This window comes from Odocoileus virginianus, chromosome 9 (assembly GCF_023699985.2).
Source record: "Odocoileus virginianus isolate 20LAN1187 ecotype Illinois chromosome 9, Ovbor_1.2, whole genome shotgun sequence".
Classification (NCBI taxonomy): Eukaryota; Metazoa; Chordata; class Mammalia; order Artiodactyla; family Cervidae; genus Odocoileus; species Odocoileus virginianus.
Genome location: NC_069682.1, coordinates 14,240,344 through 14,262,756, shown reverse-complemented (window position 1 = coordinate 14,262,756; position 22,413 = coordinate 14,240,344). Strand labels below are relative to the sequence as shown.

Sequence of the window (22,413 nt, the reverse complement as noted above, 5' to 3'; positions counted from 1 at the left end):
TGACTCAACATTTTTAAAGTGCTTAGAACAGCACCAGGCACGTTGTATGTGTTCGTGAAATAAACAAATACACATTGTGTTCAGATTTACTACGCTTCATAACTTGTGTAGTGATTATCTTTTTGTCCTTAATGTATCTTTTATTGCCCTTTTGAGAAAAAAATTTATATATACTGACCTGCTTGCATAATTTTTTGTATTTGAATTTTTATATTTGACTGCAATTTAGAGTAATGTTTCTGTCACTGGCTTGAAAACTGCTCTGGGAATCCTCACTGCTTTCAAGGTGAAGCACAGTTTCCTTTGTCAGGCATTTTGGGAGTTCCAGCCTACTCTTCCCGACTCATTTTCACTGCCTTCCAATTCTATCCCCTTGTTCCACTTTTCCGTTAATCACTGCCTTTGTTATTAAAAATATTTAATGGTGCTAGTTTTATTTCTTCAAATGGTAGGTAAGCTCTTTTAGAATGTGTAGCATTGTTATTATTATTTGTGCATTTAGTAAATGCTCAGGGTATGCTTGTTGAGTAAAAGAATCTTCTGTTTTTGAAATGCAGACCTTATTTCTATTAATATCAAAACCACAGCTATTTGTCATCTCTGAAGTAAAGGGAATTCAAACCCCTTTCACCATCTGTGATGTCAGTACCAGGAATGTGCTCCATTTCTTAATACTCTGCTACTTGGCTGTACTTGTCTCAGTGGGGAGGGATCTGACCACTGTGGTCACCACCCTGCAGCGTGGTCATGACAGGTGAAGCACCAATTGGTGACAAGTGTGGTGTTCTTCTTGGTTATGCCTTCTGAAAGCATGGTGATTTTATCTTGATTTACTCATTTCTTTAGGTTATTTCCCATATTCTTTGGTTTGCTTCTTGTTGCTTCTTTCTGTGTTTTTCCTGATGATTGTTGTTGTTTAGTCACCAAGTTGTACCTGACCCTTTTGCAACTCCATGAACTGTAGCCCTCCAGGCTCCTTTGTCACTGGGATTTCCAGGCAAGAGTGCTGCAGTGGGTTGCCATTTCCTTCTCTGGGAGATCTTCCCAGCCCAGAGACCAAACCTGTGTCTTTTGCATTGGCAGGCAGGTTCTTTACCACTGAGCCACCTGGAAACAAATGCTTATCGCGTGAATATAACAAAGGAAAAAAGTCATTCAAAAGGAAAAATGTACCATCTATTCTAGTGAGCAAAACTTGGTTTTCATGTTTCTATAATAATGATACCTAGGTATAATTAAGTATTTTACACTTTGAAGAAGTTATTTTCTCCATATGAGGGAAAAAGTGTAAAACCTCTGAACCTCTACTATAGAATGGTGTGTGCCTGTGGTCTAAGGTCATACAGAATTCCCATTTGTTATTAAAAGTTGCTTAATATATAACAACATCAGTGGCAAGTCCATGATTTTCTGTGGATAGCTGCATTTTGGACTGCATATACTGTATTGCAATATATTGCATCTGTGTTGTGCAGGTTGCCTTGAGTTATGCTGGTGGAGAAGAGAGTGGATATTATGAAACCTGAGTAAATGTGAATAAAATTTGAGTAATGTGAATAATAAAAGTTACGTGAATAAAATTCAGATGTAAATTGTCTTGGATTGTAACCGGAGGTACTCAGACCTCACCTCTGAGACTTTGATTCAGTGTTGTAGTGTTTGGTGTTTGGAGGTGGCCTGGGGGCAATTGGGAACTGGAAGACAGAGGTGCCAGGTTCTGCTAAGGAGTTCTGTAGAGTTGCCCTCTGCACATATGCCTGCTGGTTACCCTGTGGCGTGATATTTACGGTTACTTTTCAGAGTGCTGTGCCCTCACTGCTCTGTGAGCTTCCTGAGGGCAAGGACCACAGTTCATTCATCATTTTGGAGAAAAGTCAATTCTGAGAAATGCAGTGGTTTGTGAGCTTGTCTGGTATTTGTTTCTCTCTAGCTTATCATCAAAGTGATGAATGCATGTGTGGGTAATAGGTAATTGGTATATTTAATCAGTTACCTAATTACTGAGAGGACTTAATTCTCACTTTATATTATTTTATTACTGAAACAGACTGCCCAGTAGATGTTATAAACATTCTCTAGAGAACAATTAGGTTTACAGTGACTTATTGTGCTTAGAATGCTACTTGGAATTAAATGTTTGTTTGAACCGCTATCTTGGTATAATTTAAATGTAATTTAGAAGTGCTGCAGTGTCTTGATTCAGATAACTTGCTACCCTTTAAAAATTGGCTGCTTGAGTATTGTTTCTCTCCCATTTGGCAGACACCAGATGCAGTGATTAATAAAGGTCATTATGCTACTTACTCATGGAGAGCTTTTAATGACTATTACCTGAACATCTGCTGGTTTCATCACTATAGTTACCCAGAACATCCAACATAATGTAGATGCTATACATGGAAAATTTTACTTAGGCTAATCTAAATTACTACTTTAGAACATTTTAATATTCCTTTATATGTTAAATAATTGTCAGAAAACACTGATTTTTCTATAAAGTGAACAATAAAAAGTATCAAGAAAAGAGTTTTGGAATGGTTGTTTTGGATACTCCTGGAGTCCCATAGGCTGAATTCTCAGTGTCCAGTTGTCTGTGCACAGAATTGAGTGGGAGAAGCGGTGACTTTCTCATGCATTCTGTTATGTGAAGCCTTGACTGAAAACGTGGGGCTTGGAGTGGAATTGAAAGGAAGGAAAATGGTTACCCAGAGTCTGCTGGAAGAACACTGAAAATTGATGATGGGATTTTCAGAAATAGGAACAAATACTTTTCAAATTTTGAAACAGGTTCAGTGCTTGCTTTGGCAGCACATATACTAAAATGGAAATTACTACAGATTCCCAGAAAGTTGCAAAACATGATACTGAGAGGTCCCATGTATCCTTCCCCCAACTTCCCCCAATGGTAGCACATTACAGAATGATAGTTGAATATCAAAACCAAGATATTGACATTGATGCAACTCACAGACTATATTCAGATTTTACCAATTTTACATGCACTTGTGTGTGTGTGTGTGGGGGGTAGTGTATAATTTATGTAGTTTTATCACACATAGAGGATCCGTATAACCATCACCAGTAAGATACAGAACTGTTCTATCACCTTCAAAGCTACCCTTTTATAGTAACACCTCCTCCTTTCACCCTGCCTGCCCTTCCCTAACCCCCTGCAACCACTAATTTGTTTCTCATCTCTGTAATTTTGTCATTTTGGGAATATTATATAAGTGGAATAATATAATGTTACTTTCAGGAATTGGCTCCCCTCACCCCCCAGTATCCATGCAAACTGTTTCATACATGAATCGCTAGTTTAGTTTTATTGCTGAGTACTATCCCATAGTGTGAATATACCAGAGTTTAACCATTTACCCATTGAAGGATATTTGGAGTTTTTTCAAGATTTCGATCAATACAAGTAAAGCTGTTATGGACATTCGTATCATATACAGTTTTTTGGGTGGATATAAGTTTTCATTTCTCTGAGATAAATATCCAAGAATATGATTGGTAGCTTGAATAGTAAATAGATGTCTTGTTTTCCAGGAAATTACCAAAAGACCAATACTTTTATTTAACCAAAACTTAATTACTAATGCCTGATAAAACTGGGACACTGAGAAATTAGTCAGTTCCCATATGATTGTGTTCTATAAAATTCCATGTCTGCAGGTCAAGAGACAACCAAATGGACATTTAGCTGATATAGCAGATAAATTTCAGAAGAAGTACATACGGCTAGTAACCCATGAAGGGATTTTGAATGTTACCGAAAATCAGACAACTGTTTATTGATGGACTTGTATTTAAATGTAAGTAATTTAAAAGGAGACGGAATGGCTGGAACAGTCCAGTGTGGGCAGTGTGGCAGGTACATTGGGCAAGAAATGCCTTGAGCAACCCGGATATTTTAATTTTTCTCTTCAGTCACACTCAGTGTTTGTCCTTATATTTGCATGGTGGCTGCTGCATCCCTGTCCTTGGGTCCAAGAACCAGTCAGAAGAAAGCAAAAGGGGGAAATCTACAGTGAGTGTCACCTGTAGAAAGAAAGCAGAAACTTTGCTTAAACCATCAGCTAGAATTGTGTCATGTGCTACCAGCAGCTGCAAGGGGACCTGGGAAGCAAGTGTTTTTTTGTTTTTTTTACTTGAAGCATTCTTGCTGAAAAGATATGGGGTGTTCTTAGTAAGGAAGATGTGAGAATCTTGGATAGGCAACTAGCAAACTTTGTTGGATAATGTAGATACGAAATGTCATGTGTGCTTAAGATTGGCTGATATTTAAAAATATGAATAACATAATGGTGTTATGTAAGAGGTTCTAACACATTGTTCATAAGAGAATAAGGTTTATGATGGGTGATATATTCTTTATCAGCATTAAGGGTTGTATTTCATCCAGTCCATCAGAACAGATTTCTGACTGTTCTATAGAAATACTGTCCCTTGCCTGCTCATGTGCAGAAAGATCTCCTTTATGTAGTTTTCATAATATCAGACCACTAGGAAGTATCTGAATGTCAGTGAGAGAAAAACTCTTGCATCATGGTATATCCACACAGTGGAGTACGGCAAAGCCCACCAGTAAAAATAATACACTTGATTTATGAGAACAGATCTGGAAAACATCCGTGAAATATATGTGAGTAGGAAAAAAATCTCTATAGATTATGCAGAGTTCTACCACCTGCCCTCTACACATGCGTTCTTGCACATGTGTGCAGGTGTATATGTGTGTGGTATGATTACATCTTTTTTGGCCTATTCAGAAGAGAAGGACTCTATAGAAGAACATCAAGAACGGTTAACTTTGGAAAGTGGCTTTGGGAAGGGAGAATGTGGAAAGAGATCTCACTTTTCTGTATATACATCTGTATTGCTTGAATAGTTTACAAGCTTGTAATAATTGTTCAGTTAGCAAATGCAGTTTTGTATAATATAAATTTTTGGATGCTTAAAAAGCACATAGTTATAAGTTATTCTGGATGAAACTATGTAGCATATCATTTCACCATTTTATGCCATAGAGTGTACTAGATATTTTTTCTTAGTAAGGCAAAGAAAGTTTGAAGGTGGGAGGAGAAGGGGACGACAGAGGAATGAGATGGTTGCATGGCATCACTGATTCAATGGACTTGAGTTTGAGTAGGCTCTGGGAGTTGGTGACGGACAGGGAAGCCTGGTGTGCTGCAGACTAAGGGGTGGCAAAGAGTCGGACATGACTGAGCGATTTAACGGAACTGAAGACAAGGCCTAATGAGATACTCAGGGCTGCTTAAATATACTCAAAAAAGATTTAGATTAAATGTTTTTAAATGCTTTCTTATACATCTTTTAGTTTTGACTTATTAGGCAGCCGTACCTTTTGTATTTTATCAGTGTTTCTGCCTCTCACAGTTCTTCCTATTTCTAATTTCCTGCTTCAATCTTCTTTGACTGGAGAATGAAGCAACCAGTAACCTGGTTTTAATTGTGTCTGAAAATAGTTCTGAATAAAAACAGGATAGATTTGTTCTGAATGAAGGTTTTGAGAGACTCTGGGTAAAGTATGTGAATTTTAACTACTATTTGAACACCCCCCTCCCCACCCCTGGTTCAGGGCTGGTTTTTTCTTATTTACCTTTGTTCTCAGCTGTATTTTAGTTATCTGAGATGGCTTGATACATAAACTTTATGTATCAAACTTTGCTAAATCCAGGGATGTTTAAAAAACAGATATCCTGTCAGTGTTCCTCTTTTAGAGAATCTTACTAACAACAGTAAAGCAAGGAGAATAGAGTGTTTTAGGGCAGAGTTATATAGGAAAAAAATCCCCTGAACCTTCAGGTATTTGCATTTCCTTTCTGTTCCTTAATAGTAAAATGATTCTTGCCTTTGTTGACAAGTTAATAATTAACCTCTTGTAAAGTAGTGTGTGGAGCACACAGATCAGGCTGGAGTTTGAATCCTGATTCTGTCATGTCCTTAGCTAAGTGACCTTCCTGATCCTCCATTTTCTTACATTTAAAAGCTTGTTTTGCTTAATATTAGACATAGTTTATATAAATGCCTCGTTGACCCACTCAGAGATTACTGTGAGCCCTGAACAAGGACAGTGTGTCTGTGCTTGTGTAATGTATCTGCACACAGTATTCAAACAGTGAGTGCTATTAGGAAGAATTATGTGAAATTTGAGATTTGTGTAAGATACTGTACTTTTTTCTATAATAAAACATTGTATTTTTTCCTTTTATTTTTACAGAATTATTATCCTGGTGGAGAAAACTTAGACAGTGCAGAACATCCAAGGGGAATTAAAAAAAAAAATCCTCTAATTTCCTTACTCAGGAAAGATCTCTATTAATATTTTATAGTCTGTCTCTCAGTTTTTTCCCATGTACAAATACTACCTGCTTTACAGACTGTGTTAAATCCTGCAGACAGCTGTACACAGTGTGGGGCTGTCCCAGTCTTCTCTTACTGGAAATGAGGCTCAGAGGTTAAGATCAAGTTGCTGGTCAGTGGTGGAGCTGGTGTTCAGGATCAGGAGTGAGAAAGGGGCTCCGCTCCCCAACCAGTTGGAAGCAGTCATCTCTCTCCAAAATCAGTTCGAAACAGTCTGTGTTTATAAAATGTTTGATCAAGATTTAGGTTGTACTTTGTTTAAGAAAGCAAAGTAGATTTGGACTTAATGCATTATATGTCCATATATTATTGCACTATAGTGTTACTTAGGTGATACACATGCTTGGCGCTTCATAAATGTTAAACTCTAATAATTCAGGACAAAATGAGACTTTGTATTACTCCATTGTGATCTTTAAGCTGTACTCTTTAAGCTGTAACAAGTCTTAATTGTGGTGCTTGGAATACACATGTTCACTTTGGATGTTGAATTACTGAGTGGTCTGGAAATTGATCTTAAAGTTGCTGTTTTATTGTATTCAGAAAATGATTAAATCAGCCATATCCTTATTTTTATGTTTTTGATGGTGTAATTTCCATGATCATGTATTTTTAAGGTAAGAAGTTGTTATTTGGGTCGGTAAATATTGCCTTTAATATAAACATCCTAAAGCGTTTATAGATTTATTTATAATCTTAAGAAACTCCCTGAGAAACTAGTTTGTGTATTGTACTGTATATACTGCCTATATAGTACCTTTAGGTACACACACACACACACACGAATCTTTTTCTTATGAGAATTTTCCTTTATTACACTATTATACGTGGACCAACTTCAGTATGTTGTAACCTTCTTCTTGATTGGGATTAAGTGGCTGTAGTTTATATAAAGTTAATGAGGTGACTTTAGATACCTGTAGAGGTGTGCGGTTGTTAAAGAGCTGAGTGTGTCTGAGGAAGAAGTACAGTGTGTTTTGACTATGGAGTTGTGTTTGGAATTCCACAACCACAGACAGGACCAGACTGTCAAGGGTTGTTTTAGCTACATTGGGATTTAGCCTGTAGATAGCCAGTGTAGACATCCAGAAAGCATCAGGAGAGTTTAGCATCTCGGTAGTGCAGGGTAGACAGAGGGACATGGATGCAGGATTCGTCATTTTGGGAAAGGATATGATCACTCGTGGGAGAACTTGATGACAGAGGGCACGAAGACAGGAGAGAGACCTCAGGGAGCCCTGCTGGTACAGGATGCCCTGAGGCGGCGGTGTTGCTCTGTGCACGGGGGTTGGTGCTTCTCCCGGTGGAAGAGGATCCAGTGGAGAGCAGAGGGACAGGGGAGGAAGAGGCCAGGGCCTCGGAGTCTCTTTGGTGACTCTTGTGACTTCCCGACAGGCTCTGACCAACTTGACACCCACTTTGCCTAAACCAGTGCAGCTCGATGGGGCTGGAGAATACACCACCTCTGACGACTTGTCCTGAATTTTATGCTCCCTGTCAGTCATACTGTATTACACTACTTCATTCGTCTCAGTGACTGTCTCCTTTCCCCCACGTTTCTCTCAAACCTTCAGCCTCTCTTTGACATATCACTTCTCAGCTGATTATCTTGTCTTCCTTTGTAACTGAGAAACTTGGAGCTAATTACTTCGGTGGACTAGCGACTAACTCGTGTCAGTCCTCTCCATCAGCTGAACCCATGGATTCTGCCTGTTCCTGCCCGTGTGAGCTTGCTGCTCCCACGTAGGGTAGCCTCTGCTCAAGCGCTAAATTCTCTGTCCTCATCTGCTCATAAACCCTGCTCACTAAGCTGTCTGTCCTTTCTCTTGTCCTCAGTTTCTTCTCCAATTCATCATTCCTATCTTTACTCCATGTGCCGTTATTTCTCTTATCAAATTTAAAAAGTAGTTCTTTTGAACTCTACTCTTCTTGCCAGCAACTGTTCCACTTCTCTCTTCCCTTTTGCAGTAAATCTCCTCCAAGGAGCTGTCTGTACTCACTGTCTTCAATTTATCCTTTTCCATTTTTCTTTTAAATTCACTTTGGTCAGACTTTTAGCCCCGTGACTTCGATTTAACGTTGGCAGAAAGTCAATTTAAAATTTGCTTTTAAAATCATAAGTCTGATTTGAAGTGGGATGTTATTCACACCCACTTTAATCTCCTTTGCTAAATGTACTATATTTTGAGAAATGTGTAGACTTTACCATCATCCATAGTTGCTATGGTTATATCATAAAGAGGTATTAAAAATGGCAATAAAATTTAACTGCTGTTGTATTATATTGAGTATCATACTTGCTGGCTTTGTAGTACTGGTCTCCATATGTCTTTTTTTTGGTGACTATTCCTTAAGCTTAACTACTGTTAAGAAGTTACCTAGTTTTGACCAAGAAGATGATTTCAAGTTTCTCTGACATGTTGAATGAAGTTGTGAATGAATAACTGAGCTGAGTGAGCATGAAGGAAGCATGCAGGAACTTTGGTATAGAAGGACAACAAAATATTCAGCAGTGTTAATGAAATGATATCCATAATTGATAATGAGTTGTATGCTTCAGCTTTAGTAATCCATTAAAAGTTCTTTTGAGTATATGGAGTTGCTCTAGAATTCTTTTAAAATTCTCTAATTATGACCCCTAAGGCCTTCTTTCATGCAGGGATTATAAAAAAAAATATAGGTTGTCAATGGGTGGTACTTCTAAAATTGAGAGCCAGATCAGTTTACTCAAAAATACTGAATATGTTCAGTTGGATAAGAGAGGTCTAGAGAAATCTAAGACTATCTGACTTTTCTCTATATTAAAATTTTCTACTATGAGTTTGAATTGAAGAACCTTAAAATACTTTACCTGGTCTGTTTTTCCTTTTAATTTTATTGGTTTTTGTTTTATGTATTTTGAAGCATACTAAAGTTTTCCACATGGATTGATTCTTCTGGTGCTGTGAAATGTAACTTTTTATCTCTGCTAATGATTCTTGTCTAAATCTACTCTGTCTCATCTAAATACAGTGATAACTTTTTTAGATTTGTGTTTGCATGGTATGCCTTTTCCCATGTTCTGTTTGTTTTTAACTTTTGTGTCCTTATATTTAAGATATGTTTCTTCTAAGTAGTATATATCTGTATGTTTATATTTATTCTGATTATTTTTATCTTTTAACTGGAGTGTTCAGTCTATTTACATATATTACTGTCAATGTATGAGTATAAATCTGCTTTTATGTCTTACCACCTATTTAAAATTCGTTTTCTGTCATTGCTTGACATCTTTTAGATTATTCAAATTTTTATTATCCATTGTCACATTTATTAGCTTGTTATAAATTCTTTTGCTGTTTCTTAGTGTTATCCTGGATTGCATTTTTCATCCTTGAGTTATTTGAGTATATGATAAATTAGTGCTGTTACCCATTTCCCAGAAAAATCTTAAACTTAAAGAACCTTAAAATGTTTTACCTGCATTTATATCTTTCTGCCTTTAGGTATTATTCATGTATGTTTTGAGTCTAGGTACATTTTGAGTCCCATGTATTTAATATCCTTATATTTACTTTTTATATTGCTCTTTATTCCTTCCTTCATGTTCTTTCATTAAGGCTTGTATTCTTCTGCTTGAAGAACTTTCATTATTTCAGTGTATGTATGTGACCAATTCATATCTCGTTTGTTGGTCTAGGAAATATCTCTATTTTTGGATTCAATTTTAAAGGATATTTAAAGAATTTCTGGAAATTTTGAATTGCTGATTATTTTCTTTCAGCAATTTAAAGGTATTGTTTCATTGTCTTCTAACTTTCATAGTTTATGTTTAGAAGTTTGCCGTTAGTCTTATTTATTGCTGCTTCTTTGAAAGTTATCTGTCTTTTCCTCTGGCTGCTTTTAGGTTTTCTTCTTTAGATTTCAGAAGTTTTACTCTGATATGTCCAGGAGTTTTTTTCTTTGTATTTATCCTGCTTGAGGTTTATGTTACCTCTTGAATCTGTGAGTTACCATTCTTGCTTATTGGCTTTTTAAAACTGCTTCTACAGTATTATATCTATCTTCCCTTTCTGAGTCTCCAGTTATACGTGTGTTATACTATTTCTTATGTCTCATATGTGCTTCATGTATTTTCTGTGTGTTTTTTTTTTTTTGTCTCATTTCAATCTATACATTTTCTACTGATTTGTCTTTCTAGATCAGGAATCCTCTCGTTAGTTTTATCTAATCTGCTGTTAAGGCTGTCTGTTGAGTTTTTAATTTCAGTGATTATATATTTTAGTCCTTGAGTTTTCATATGCTTCTTTAAAAAAGGATGGGGATTCCAAGTCTTTGGTGAAATTATCTTGTCATTGATTTTCCTGAACATCTTAATTACAGAATTTTAAAAAATGTCTGATACTGTAATATCTGACTTACCTTGTGGGTGTCTGCTTTCTTTTTTTTTCTTTTTCTTGGTACTGTTTCTTCCTATGCCTGATTTTTTTTTTTTTTAAATAGAATAGCAGCTATTATGTGAAATATTTGTAGAGGTTTTGGGTAAACTTTTGCTTCTGGCAGGCAGTTAGAGATGAGACATGGTAACTAGTTCACTGGGTTTGAACTTGAGTTGCAAGTCTGAGTATTAGGCTTCCCTGGAGGCTCAGAGGTGTGTCTGCCTGCGATGTGGGAGAACTGGGTTCTCTCCCTGGGTCGGGAAGATCCCCTGGAGAAGGAAATGGCAACCCACTCCAGTATTCTTGCCTGGAGAATCCCATGGACGGAGGAGCCTGGTGGGTCCACAGGGTTGCAAAGAGTCGGACACAACTTCACTTTCGCTTTCACTTTGTTTATTCGCAGTTCTCCGTTCATCCTAGTGTGTTGTCACTCAGCGAGCTCTCCTGAAAGTCCGGGGCACCTACCGGTTTCTCTTCTGGCGGTGGGTGTTGAGCTGCAGCTTCCGTCATTTCAGGGCTGTGAGGTCGCCACAGGCCGTGCAGCTTTTAACTGCTGTGCTGCACTCTACTTGGCTTCTCAGACTGCGCTGCTCAGGAACGGGCAGGTGTGTCGCAGAGCTGAGCCGCTGAGGCTCTGACTGACCGACTGCTCTTTGCTTTCCTCTGTGGGGTCTTGGCTTTGTTGCAGATGCTGTGAGCACCAGCGCTTATCTTCCTAGCCCTGTGAGACTGTTGCATTTTCTGCCTCTTCGCAGGTTTTACCTGGGTAGGTAGTGTTGTTTCTCTTTTCCTTCTCTACACTCCTGCTTCCTCTTGCCATTTATCTTCCTTCATTTCTACTGACTGTAACACAAAGTGATGGTTGAAGATCCAGCAACCATTTTGGTCCATGAGGTGACTTTGAGGATGGACGTCTTGAGGGAGATACTGGAGAAGAAAGATTCTGGAATCCTGTTGACTCTGTAGAGTCTTCATATCAGACCTAGATGACTTAGATCTGGATTTCCTTGGCATCCAGAGGGAAGTCAATATTTTCTTTCATTTCAGTTTTGCTATTTTAAGTTTTATGTTGTACACAGGGATATCTAACACTAATTAATGGAGTGAGGGGGTTCAGTGAACTAGTATAAGTATACATTCACATAGCATAGTAAGGGTCATTGATTTTAAGCCTTTTATATGTTTATAACATATATAACAAGAAACTGGAGTGAAGAGTCTCATGGACAGCTTATCTGTTATCTCTACAGTAGTTGCCCAAGTGCCATCATTTTATTTTCTGCACAAGGCAAGATGGAAATCCAGGTTAGAGAAACTTTAGGGAAAGACTCAAATTCAAATATTATTCTGCTTGACAAGTTGCTTACGACATACCTACCAAATGATCCCTATAGACCGCAGTTGGGAATTATTGGACATTATCATGGAACAGCGTTTTCTTTCCATTCACCAAATATAATTCCATGAACAAAATATGGTTGTAGACTAATGTGGTAGTCGGGGAAATGAAAAAAGCAAGGGATGATTGAAAAAAAAATCAGAAATTAGTGAAAAGTTACATGTAGAAGAGTAAAAGAAAAAGAAATGTTAAAAATGACACTAAGCTTTTGAATTTAAGGTCTGGCATGGTGATACAATTGGTGGAGATAGGTAAATTTGGAAGCGTTTCTTGCAAGAAAAAAAAGTTGCATTACCTAAAGTTAAGAATATGTTTAATTGATGTGCTTCCTCTTGGTGTGTATGAATTCTCTTTGTAACATGCATTGTATTACACCAAGATAAAAGGGTTTCTTTATTTCATCTCCCCCGCCACCCCAAGGATATTACTGAACTTTACCAGACCTTTGGTTGGTTTTGTACCCTTATATATTCCATTATATATTCCCTGGCTGCCCCTATCCATAGATGGTATTTCAGGAACTAATCTTAAAACCATTTACAATTCTAATGTAGGTGGCAAAACTATAACCCCATTGAAAACAGGCATTCAGCACAAAGCTACATTATGCCCTTATTTTAACATGATTATAATTAGCATCCTAGGACCTGCGGTAGTATCTGTTCACATTTTTGAGGTACACACTTAAGGATGACTCACTATCCTGACTCACTTGTTCAAGTTCACTGTCATTCAAAAGCTCTTTTATTCTGCTGTTCTTTTTTTGGCTTTTAGTTTTTTTTCCTGATGAATAGAATTATTGTAGTAAGTCTCACTTTGCTGAATATAACCTTTGTTTTTTTCTTAATTGGTGTGTACATGCCACGCCTCTAGGCATATTTGAGCCTTTTACTTATGATGGCTGGCATTTTGTTTTTTGGTCTTGGCAGGAAGTACAGTAGAGTGAGAGCTGATAGTGATAGGAGCCGTGAGACTGCAAGCTCTGTGGTTAATAGGGTAAGCGTACTTTAGTGAAAATACACACCTATTGTTAGGAATGTTCTGTACGTTTAGTCATACCCAATTAAAGCCTTTTCCAGGAAGTACCATGAGGCATAGTAAATATTTCTGCTTAATAATTGAGCTGGCCCAATTATTTCAAAGAATATTTGGTCAAACAAAATTCCAGGGAAATAACCTGAATAGTTCTTGAGTTTGTGATAGGGTCTGACCCGTGGTTTAAGACTAGATGAACAGACCTCAACAGCCCTTTGTAGAGCCACTTATGGGCATTGATGCACTGTGAGGCGCACAGGATTTGGAGATGGAGAGGCCTGGGTATGGTTTGTGGCGCCCCCACTGTGTCATGGCGGTGTCCCCCCTCCAGGCCTCCAGTGGTCCCCGCCTCACTGGTGCTGTGATGAGGGTTGGATCAGGAAGCTCTTGTCTGTTCACTCAGTCATGCAGTGACTGTAGTGAGCATCAGTTTTGCGCCAGACACTGTTCTGGCACTGGTTTACAGGGGAACATAAAATGACACGGACTAACCTGTGGGTTCAGTGGAGAAGACGAAAGAAAACAAATCGTTGACAGCCGTGGTGCTTTCCGTCAAGGAAGATATGAAGGCACCTTGAAGAGAACCCCTGAAGATGGTCCTGAGGAGGTAGCTCTTCGACTGACAAGGGAAGAGAGTCTGGAGTCAGCCGGTCAGCATGGAGAGGAGAGCGCCAGCTGAAGGGAGCGGAATATTCGCTGGCCCTGACGCAGAAAAGCAGAAGGGGTGAGGGGGAGGGGGAGGTGCTCCTCGAACTGAAGTCTGTGTGGGTGGGAGCATCGTGGGTGAAGAGTAGGGTAAATAACCACGCGTGATCTCTGTGGCGCCTGCCTGGGGCGGAGGGGCCTGGGTGCGATTACTGTTAGTTGCTATCATTGTTCTTATTATAATAATCCTTTACTTTATTTAAAGGTTATTTTATGGGCTGAAGGAAGCTAATAGCTTCCGAAGTAGATGCTATGAAGTCAGTGAATTAAACTCATGCATGCTGTTTAGAGAGGGCTCAGGCCCTCAGTCAGAGCTTGTTGGTGATTATTTTTCATACTGTTTGCATTAATTTAGTTATTTGATTTTTCTAGCAACCTAGACGTACATATAAGGGCATGAATCTAGAGGTTCTCCAAAAGACAGCAAGAAGTTACAGTGTAATAAAGACAAAATTTAAAGTGATTAGTGACTATTAAAAGGGTGAGATGACGAAATCTTTTCCCTCCAAATTTACTGAAGTATCATTTATATACAGTGAAATGAATCCATTTGAAGCATAACTTGATGAATTTTCATAATTATATATAGTCACACAGCCACTCCCATGTCCTTATGTAGAAAATTTCTATCAAGAATCCTAAAAATTCCTGTTTTCTTGTGTCTCTCTCCCTTGGCCATCAGACTTAAGCAGCCTCTAATCTGCTGTCACTATAGTTCTGTGTTTTTTGGAATTTCATGTAAATGGAGTTGTACATCATGAGGTCTTTTGGTTTGACTTCTTTTATTCATAGTATTGCATGTGATAGTAATGTGTTCCTTTGTATCATTTCATTGACTGAAAAAAATTGCGCAACCTAAAAGCTGAGAATTATGTTTTATTCAGTGGACATACTGAGGACTTCAGCCCAGGAGACAGGCTCTCAGGTTGCCTCAGGTAAGGGAGGAGCCAGGATATGTGGAGCTTTTGCAAAAACAAACCAGGCAATTGAACATCAAAAGATTGCAGCTAATTAAAAAACACATCTCAAGTTAATGAATTTAGTGTGTCTGGGCTTACTGAAATAATTTCTTTGATATGTACCTTAACTACCTAGGAACAGTCTCCTATTTTTCTCCGTCTTTAATTCCCTCAGGGTGTACAACTGTGGGCAGCTGCCGTGGCTGATGGCTTGATGGCCAGAGCGCCCTTTGTTTACTGATAAGTCAGGATCCATTCATTTGAGTTGTTTTGGACAATTTAGGGACATTTTAGTTGTTTCTCATCTTTGATTATGGACATTTGAGTTGTTTCTCATCTTTGATTATGTTGAATAATATTTGTATGTACATTCACATAAAAATTTTTTTGACTATATGATTTTGCTTTGGGTAAATACCTTTTGGGTAAATACCCAGAAATTGTATTACTGGGTTGTGTGGTAAAGTTCATGTTTAACTTTGTAAACTACTGAATGGTGTACCATTCTGTGCTTTTCCTAGCCCTGTGTGAGTGTTCTAGGGGTTTCACACCCTTGGCAAGCTCAGTATTGTCCATCTTTTTATCTCTGGTGGATCTCAGTGTGGTTTTAATCTGTGTTTCTCTGATAACTAGTGATATTGAGCATCTTTTTATGTTTATTGTATCTTTTTTGTGAAGATACCTGCTTTAAGTGTCTGTAAAATCATTTGCCTGTTTAAAAAAAAATCTTATCTTCTGGACACAATCTCTTTGGCAGGTATTTTACAAATATTTTCTCTGTGGCTTGTATTTCATTTTCTTAACTGTATTTCTTGAAGTTGAGTTTTTAATTTTGTTGTTCTATTTTAATTTTGATGAGATCTATTTTATAAATATTTCTTTTATAGTTTGTGCTTATTTTAGTTAAAATAAATCTATGTTTAACCCAATGTCACAAAGATTTTCTCCTGTGTTTTCATCTAGAAGATCCATAGTTCTTTCTTATACATATAGATCTGTGATTTATTTCGAGTTAATATTTGTGTACTGTTTGGGGTAAGGGTCAAAGTTTATTCACTTCTCCCCATATAGATTTCTAATTATTTCAGCACCATTAATTGAAAAGACCATTTTTTTCCCCACTAAATTATTTTGACATCTTTAAGACTGAGACTTTGCTATCATTTGTAACCATCTTCTTTCACTGAGAATTTAAGCCTGACAACAGTGCTTATTCAAATATAAATAAATCCATCTTGTATTCTTACTGGTAAGTATATATCTTAGGATGTTACAGGAACAATGAAGGGAACTACTTTTCAGGGCTAATTCAAGCACTTTCAGGCCTAATTCAAGCAAAGGAGGGGATGTTTGTTGGTAACGTAGAAATGAGGGTAACTTCTTAGAGTTTGTCAGATTCTAAGGAAAAAGTCAGTACTTAGTGATGTATGATTGTTTTCAGGAAAGTAAGTTAGAAAAACATATTAGCATGAAGGTGAGCTTGCTTATATTCACAGACTCTAAAAGGAGATCTGGATCAGTGAAAGAAAGATCTCCAGTGGCTACTGATTCTAATGAGAAAGAAAGGATAAAGGGATTTGCACAAAATGAAGTAGCTTCTTAAGGTACTCTTTGAATTCAAGGTAGAAGAATGAAAGATAGAAGAAAAGATTTGTAACCAATAATGAATGAAAAAGAGTAGTAGGTACTTAAAACACCAGTGTCAGAAGGATCAAGCACAAATGAACTGATGTCTGTGAGCAGTGTGTGGAGCATGTTAAAAACATCTGAAGAAGGATAATTTGGATCCTGGAGATCAGTAATGACCAGGTAGGCCTGCTGTTCAGGGCAGGTCATGTCATGTAAATGTGAGAGTGCTTCTGAGTCTTGACTCTTACTTCACCTGCTTTTTTTAAAAAGTAAAAAACAAAAAACAAAATTATCTTCAAAAAAGATAAGGGAATGGACAGAAGTGAGAGGTAATTGGAGCCCAAGGTAGTTTAGGACATGGTAACACCCTTTAAGTCAGGTGTTTAGGATAGGTTGAATAATATAGTTTTAGACTATTTGGAATAACTGTAAATAGTCTTTTAAGAGTAATAGAACATGGAGACGGTACCTGAAGACTGGACTCAGAAGAGGAACGAGGGTCAACTCTGGTAATTAGAAACCATTGGGTTTCATGATCATTTGACTCAGAATTCTAGCTTCGTTTTATTAAATAATGGCTCATGGATGATTTTAAAAGGAAGTGATTTTTAGGAATTTTTTTGGATATAATAAGAATAAACTAATGTTGTTGTCATTAGAATGACACCCTGAGGAAATGCTGGATATATTGGTTTTATTGATATTTGGGTGTTAGAAAATTATGTGATATGAAGTCTTCTATGATGCCACCATTGACTAGAACTCATGTAGGGATGTTATAATTAATTGATGAATCATGTTTAAAGTAGTTATGTCAGAGTGAAGGTCTCTGCCAGTGTGTCCTATGGTCTTAACTTATTCACAGCTTTTCAGCAGCTTGGATAAAAATTTAGTTATGGTCATTGGAATTATGATGGAAGGAGGAGGGTACAGAGTTGGCAGAGCTCATGAGATTATGAAATGGAGATTTACAAAGGCCTTTATAGACCAGAATATTGGACCAAAATGAAAAAAATTTGAAAATTATAAAATGTCAACTTCTACACTGAAGTTGCGACAGCTCCTAAGAGAAAATTGAGAGCTTAAGTGAATGCTAGGTTGGAGCCCGCTATGCTGACTTACCAGCTGGTTTGGTTGCAGATCAAGGGAGTAACAGAGCTGCAGTTCTCCTTCTATCAGACTTTTTCTGGGCTATCATGTTGGATTTAGGTGTCAAATTTCAAATGAGAACTTTAATAAAATGTCATGTGTCACACAGTGTGAATATATCAGTGATTTGTATTTGTAGATTGTCAGGTGGAAAAGCTCAATTTTGTTTAGAGCTAAAAGGAAGCAAGACTTCTAATAATAAGTAGAACATTTTAAGATGGAAAAGGCTGACTTGTGAGATTTCATCTCTGAAAGCACTGAAGGGCACTGATTTCAGGGACCACTTCTTAAGAATGTTAATAGAGGGTAGGTAGAGCTAGATAATCATTGAGGTTCCCTCCAATTCCTTTAACTTTTCTTTTTCATTTTAATTTTTATTTAGGTACCTACACAAACTTAGGTACCTACTTAATTTCTTCAATCTTGTGTTATGTTTATGTGGACTTAAAAGTTCTAGAATGTTTTTTATGAGCCTAATTAAATTAAGTAGGATGTTTGCAAGAACTTCACAGGTTGGACAGGAGATGTTTTAGAATTTTTAGGAGCAGTATCTTAACGATTTAGAGTCTGGCTTCTGTATTCCATATGTTTTTGGACTCTGGCATTTGCTGTGAGACCTTTGGAAATTTCTGAATGTCTTCATTTTCCTCATCTCTAATCTGGTGACAATAATAGTGACTCCACCATAAGGTTGCTTGAGTTGACATTTGATCATATGCTTGAGAATATATGGCTAGGATATTACGCTCTGCTTAGAGCCATACCTGACACATAGTAGACGCAGAGTAAATGTTAGCTAGCATGCTTGTTCTTAGCACCAGGTACCTCTTGTCCAGGTAAGGAGACTGATGCTCACACAGGTTGTGGTCCAAGTTTGTATTATCACTTAGTGATAGAGCAGTTATTAAGAATTCTGTTGAATTCTTAAAATGTTGAATTCTTAAAATGTTGAATTCAAAAAAATGGAGTAAGATGACTGTATATGGACTAATTTGTGAAACAATATTGATTTCACTTAATTAAGACTTGTGAAATTGTTGATTGTAGCCTCACATTCCAGACGTAATTCAGTAGGAAGGCCTTTTCTAAAGCATATTATGAATAATCACATTTTCCAGAAGACTTTTGGTGCTTGATAGTGTTTGAAAGGAAGTAGGCACTTCACTTTAGTTTCTGTCGGCATTCTAGCATACTTGCAAAGCAGTTGAGCTTCTGATTTCTAGATGTGCTTAAATTTCTCAAGGATCATTAAGTCAAACTGAAGACATCTCCTGGAAGAAAAATCCAAGTAGGCTCTCATGTGTAACATTGCAGTAAATAAAAGTGATCTCACTCAAAGTCTGTTCTGTCTTCAGGTGATCACCTCTTAGAATGAGTTTATAAAATGCTGCATAGTTTTCTGGTCACCTTAGAAACAATTTGGGTTGTGTGGCAACCTCCTTCTTCCCTGTAGAGGGTGTGCTGTTCTTTAAGCATTGTTACTTTTGCCTTGCTTCATTGCTGGTGAACACATCTCTTAGAGTAAGGATCCTTTTATTCATTTACAAGGTGTAAACATCTTGAGAGCAGATACTATGTTTTAATATTCTGTGTTTCTCAGTACTTGCAAAGAGCTTCACACATTGTGAGTTTGTGAAATTGTCAAAGCATTGATGGCTTTATTAATCTGGCTGTATTAAAAATGGTCAATTAAAGTAACTTGCCATTCATAACAGATTACAAATGTAATCTATTTGTCAGCAAGTTTATTAAAGTTATGTTCTTGAAAAGGACCGCTATTGGTAAAACAGCAGTTGGCAAGATCAGTGTCGTAAGGAAAATACAAGTATAAAGAGAAAAAAAAAATGCTCTAGATGGCTTTAAGGGCATTTCAGAAACATTATAAACCTAAGTCCTGTAAGACATCCATTTCTAAACAGCCCAGATTTGTCAGTAATAAAAATCTCCTTTGGTCAGTGAATTGATCAGGAAAGTAGTGTGATCTGCTCAGGCAGATTCTCTGTCAGTTTTGTTGTTTGGTTTGGGCTTATTTTTTTTAAGTATTTGAACCAGCCCCTAACAGTGTAAAATGTAATGTACTGTCCTTTGTTTAATTTTTGCAGTTCTCAGTACAGCTGATCTTTTCACAGATTATTACGGTGGGTAAGGATAAGTTTCTCTGGACCTGGTTTTCTATTCATTTATCCAGAGTGTAGACTATAGACGCTTAATCTCCTCTTCCTGTGTGACACAGGTCCCCTGCCTGCTTGGGCTGCTGGAGGTGAAAGTATTAATTGGTTTTCTTTGGTCATTGGAAAGAGATAGTCCCAATCTCTTTGAATTTCTGTTCTTCCTTTCCTTCCTTTAGAGCAGTAAAGACAACTGGAAGGTGAGGCCATTCCATCAGGAAAAGCTGAGGTGGCCTTGCACTGGAGGCTAAAATGAGGATTCATCTACTTGTGCAGAAGCAGCTATGTTGGATAAACAGTCAATCTCAGCCTTTTCCTGAGGAAGGATTTTTCTCCTGCTCATTATCTTGACAGTTGTTAACACTTTCATGTGTAAGTTTCGATAAAGTGGCACATGTACATGGTAAACAGTTCAAGGGTATTGAAGGTTATCCAGTGAAAGATAAGTGTCCTTTCCACTCATCTCCCCCAGATAACTGCCATTAACTTTGTGTTTTAATGTTCATCTCTGACCCCCGTCGTGTGTCATACACACTGTTCTGAACCTTGACATTTTCCCCCTCTACTTACAGTATATCTTTGAGATGAATCCAAGTCAAATCAGTACAGAATATTGCTTCATGATTTTTAATAGCTGAATTGAGGGACATTTTGCATCATTTCCGATCATTTTGCTGCTTTGGGAAGTTGGCCATGTTTGATAACTCATAAAAGAGGAATTGCATTACTGTCCTAAATGCATTTTGTAATTTCGGATAGTTTACTCATTGAGTGGTTAACAGTGCTTTCTAAGAAACACTTCCTGCAATGAGAAGGATGGCAGGTCTTTAATATGAAGTGTGTTTTTATAGTTAGTCTTCTGGAATATGGTAATCTTTTATGTGGAAGTTCTCATAACTCATCATGCTGGAAGAGGCTGTCTCCCACTTAGTGACTTAAAAGAGTTTTATTGCTTGGCTGCTGTGTACAAAAAAAGAAAAATTGTTTAGAATCTGATTGAACCTGTGTATAAGTTTTTGAGGTAAATTGAGAGTGAGGCATTGGGGTGGGAATGGGATTTATAGGTTACTGACAAGAAAACTAAATGTGAATTTTCAGGGTCTCCAGGCAAGTTGTTACCTGGAGCCCAGTGGCATCCCTTTCCCCTTTTCTTTCATCAGTCAGTTGCATTTAAGATTTTTGTCTTGTTTTTAAACCTCGAATGTAATGGTGCAAGTTTCTTTGGAAATCTATACGCTATGACTGCTTTTTTTCTCAGGTATGTTATATACATTATCTGGAAGGTAATGTATAGAACATTATGTAGGCATTTCATAATATTAAAGGAATATATCTTTGGATGTATTTAGACTTGTTTTTAAAGTTTGTGATGGCATCTGGTCTTTCTTTAAATTGTGCACATTTGTGTTCCAAGGTAATGCTCAGATTGCACTGTTGGACTGCTTTAGCGAGTAACTACTGTGAGAAACAGCTGTGCCTCCATTGGAACAAAGGTGTGAGAAACTCACTGCTCATTCCTTTAGCTTTGGTGAACAGTGTCTGTTTCGTTTTATTAAGGTGTCTTTGTCAGGGAAACTCTGGAATCTTTGTACAGTATTATTTATTACAAATAACTAATAGTAGATGTGTTGGGAATTTTTTTTTTTAAGTCTGATATACTTTTGAGCTAATCTTTACTCTGAAGAGCGATATGTGTTGTATATAGAAAGAAACATGTGGTTGAAAGGTTTGGAAAAGAAAAAGTGTTGGATTGGGTTATAATGAACAGACAGTATGTAAGATGCCCTTGGTGGGGAGCCCATGCTCTCCTGTTTTCCTGCCCAGGGTCTGGCAGTTGATAACTAGTAAAGCTTTTTTTTTTTTTTTTTAAAGCTTACTTGTATCTAGTTGTGTATGAAAACAATATTTAGCTGCCTCAATTTAAACTTCGAAAAAATTTGCTTCCTTGTTTATGATACTGTGAAAATGCATTTTATATCCATAAAACTATGGCAGCTTTATAGTATCAATGGAGGAAACCTTGGACACTTGGGTATCTGAAAGTGTAAGAAATAAGTAACTCTGGAAAGTAATCATTTTCAAATGTAGGAAGACTTTTCTTTATTAGAATAGGGCACTCACTGTGGAAATACAACCAGCAACAATAGTTTTGAGCACACTGGAGTTAACTAACCCACTTTCTGGTGACCCTGCACCAGTTTCTTGGTAGCATATACCTTATTAATTTAGACACACACATATACTTCTCTCTCTAGCATAGTGGGCAGGTGGACACAGACTTTGGAGCCTTTCAGATGTGGGTTTGAGTTGAGCTCTGATGATAATTTAGACTTGGACCAATCGCTTGACCTCTGCATTTTATTTTTGTCATCTGTAAAATGTAGAAGATTATAGAGCTGTTTGAATGAGATTTTCTGTGTACCTAGCACAGTGCCTAATGAGCTGTAAAAGTTCAACAAACAAGTGTGAGCTGTTAACAGGCAGACCAAACTGTTCTTCCTTCCTACGTGTGTGATAAGCCAGTTCATTCGTGCCCAGCTCCTTGAGACTCTGGACTGAGGCCC

General features: G+C 37.4%; 1 protein-coding gene across 5 annotated transcripts in view; it reads left to right on the top strand.

The window, feature by feature from the left end:
- Window positions 1-22,413, top strand: part of USP6NL (USP6 N-terminal like) — a 140,189-nt gene that overhangs the window by 49,011 nt on the left and 68,765 nt on the right. For 4 of the 5 annotated variants that reach the window (XM_020892951.2, XM_070471969.1, XM_070471970.1 and 1 more), the window contains exon 3: window positions 3,676-3,815. The exons of the other annotated variant lie outside the window; for it this stretch is intronic. In XM_020892951.2, coding sequence (XP_020748610.2) covers window positions 3,767-3,815 — 49 coding nt within the window. In that variant the 5' untranslated portion in view covers window positions 3,676-3,766. The remainder of the gene's footprint in view (window positions 1-3,675; window positions 3,816-22,413) is intronic. 5 annotated transcript variants of the gene reach the window in all.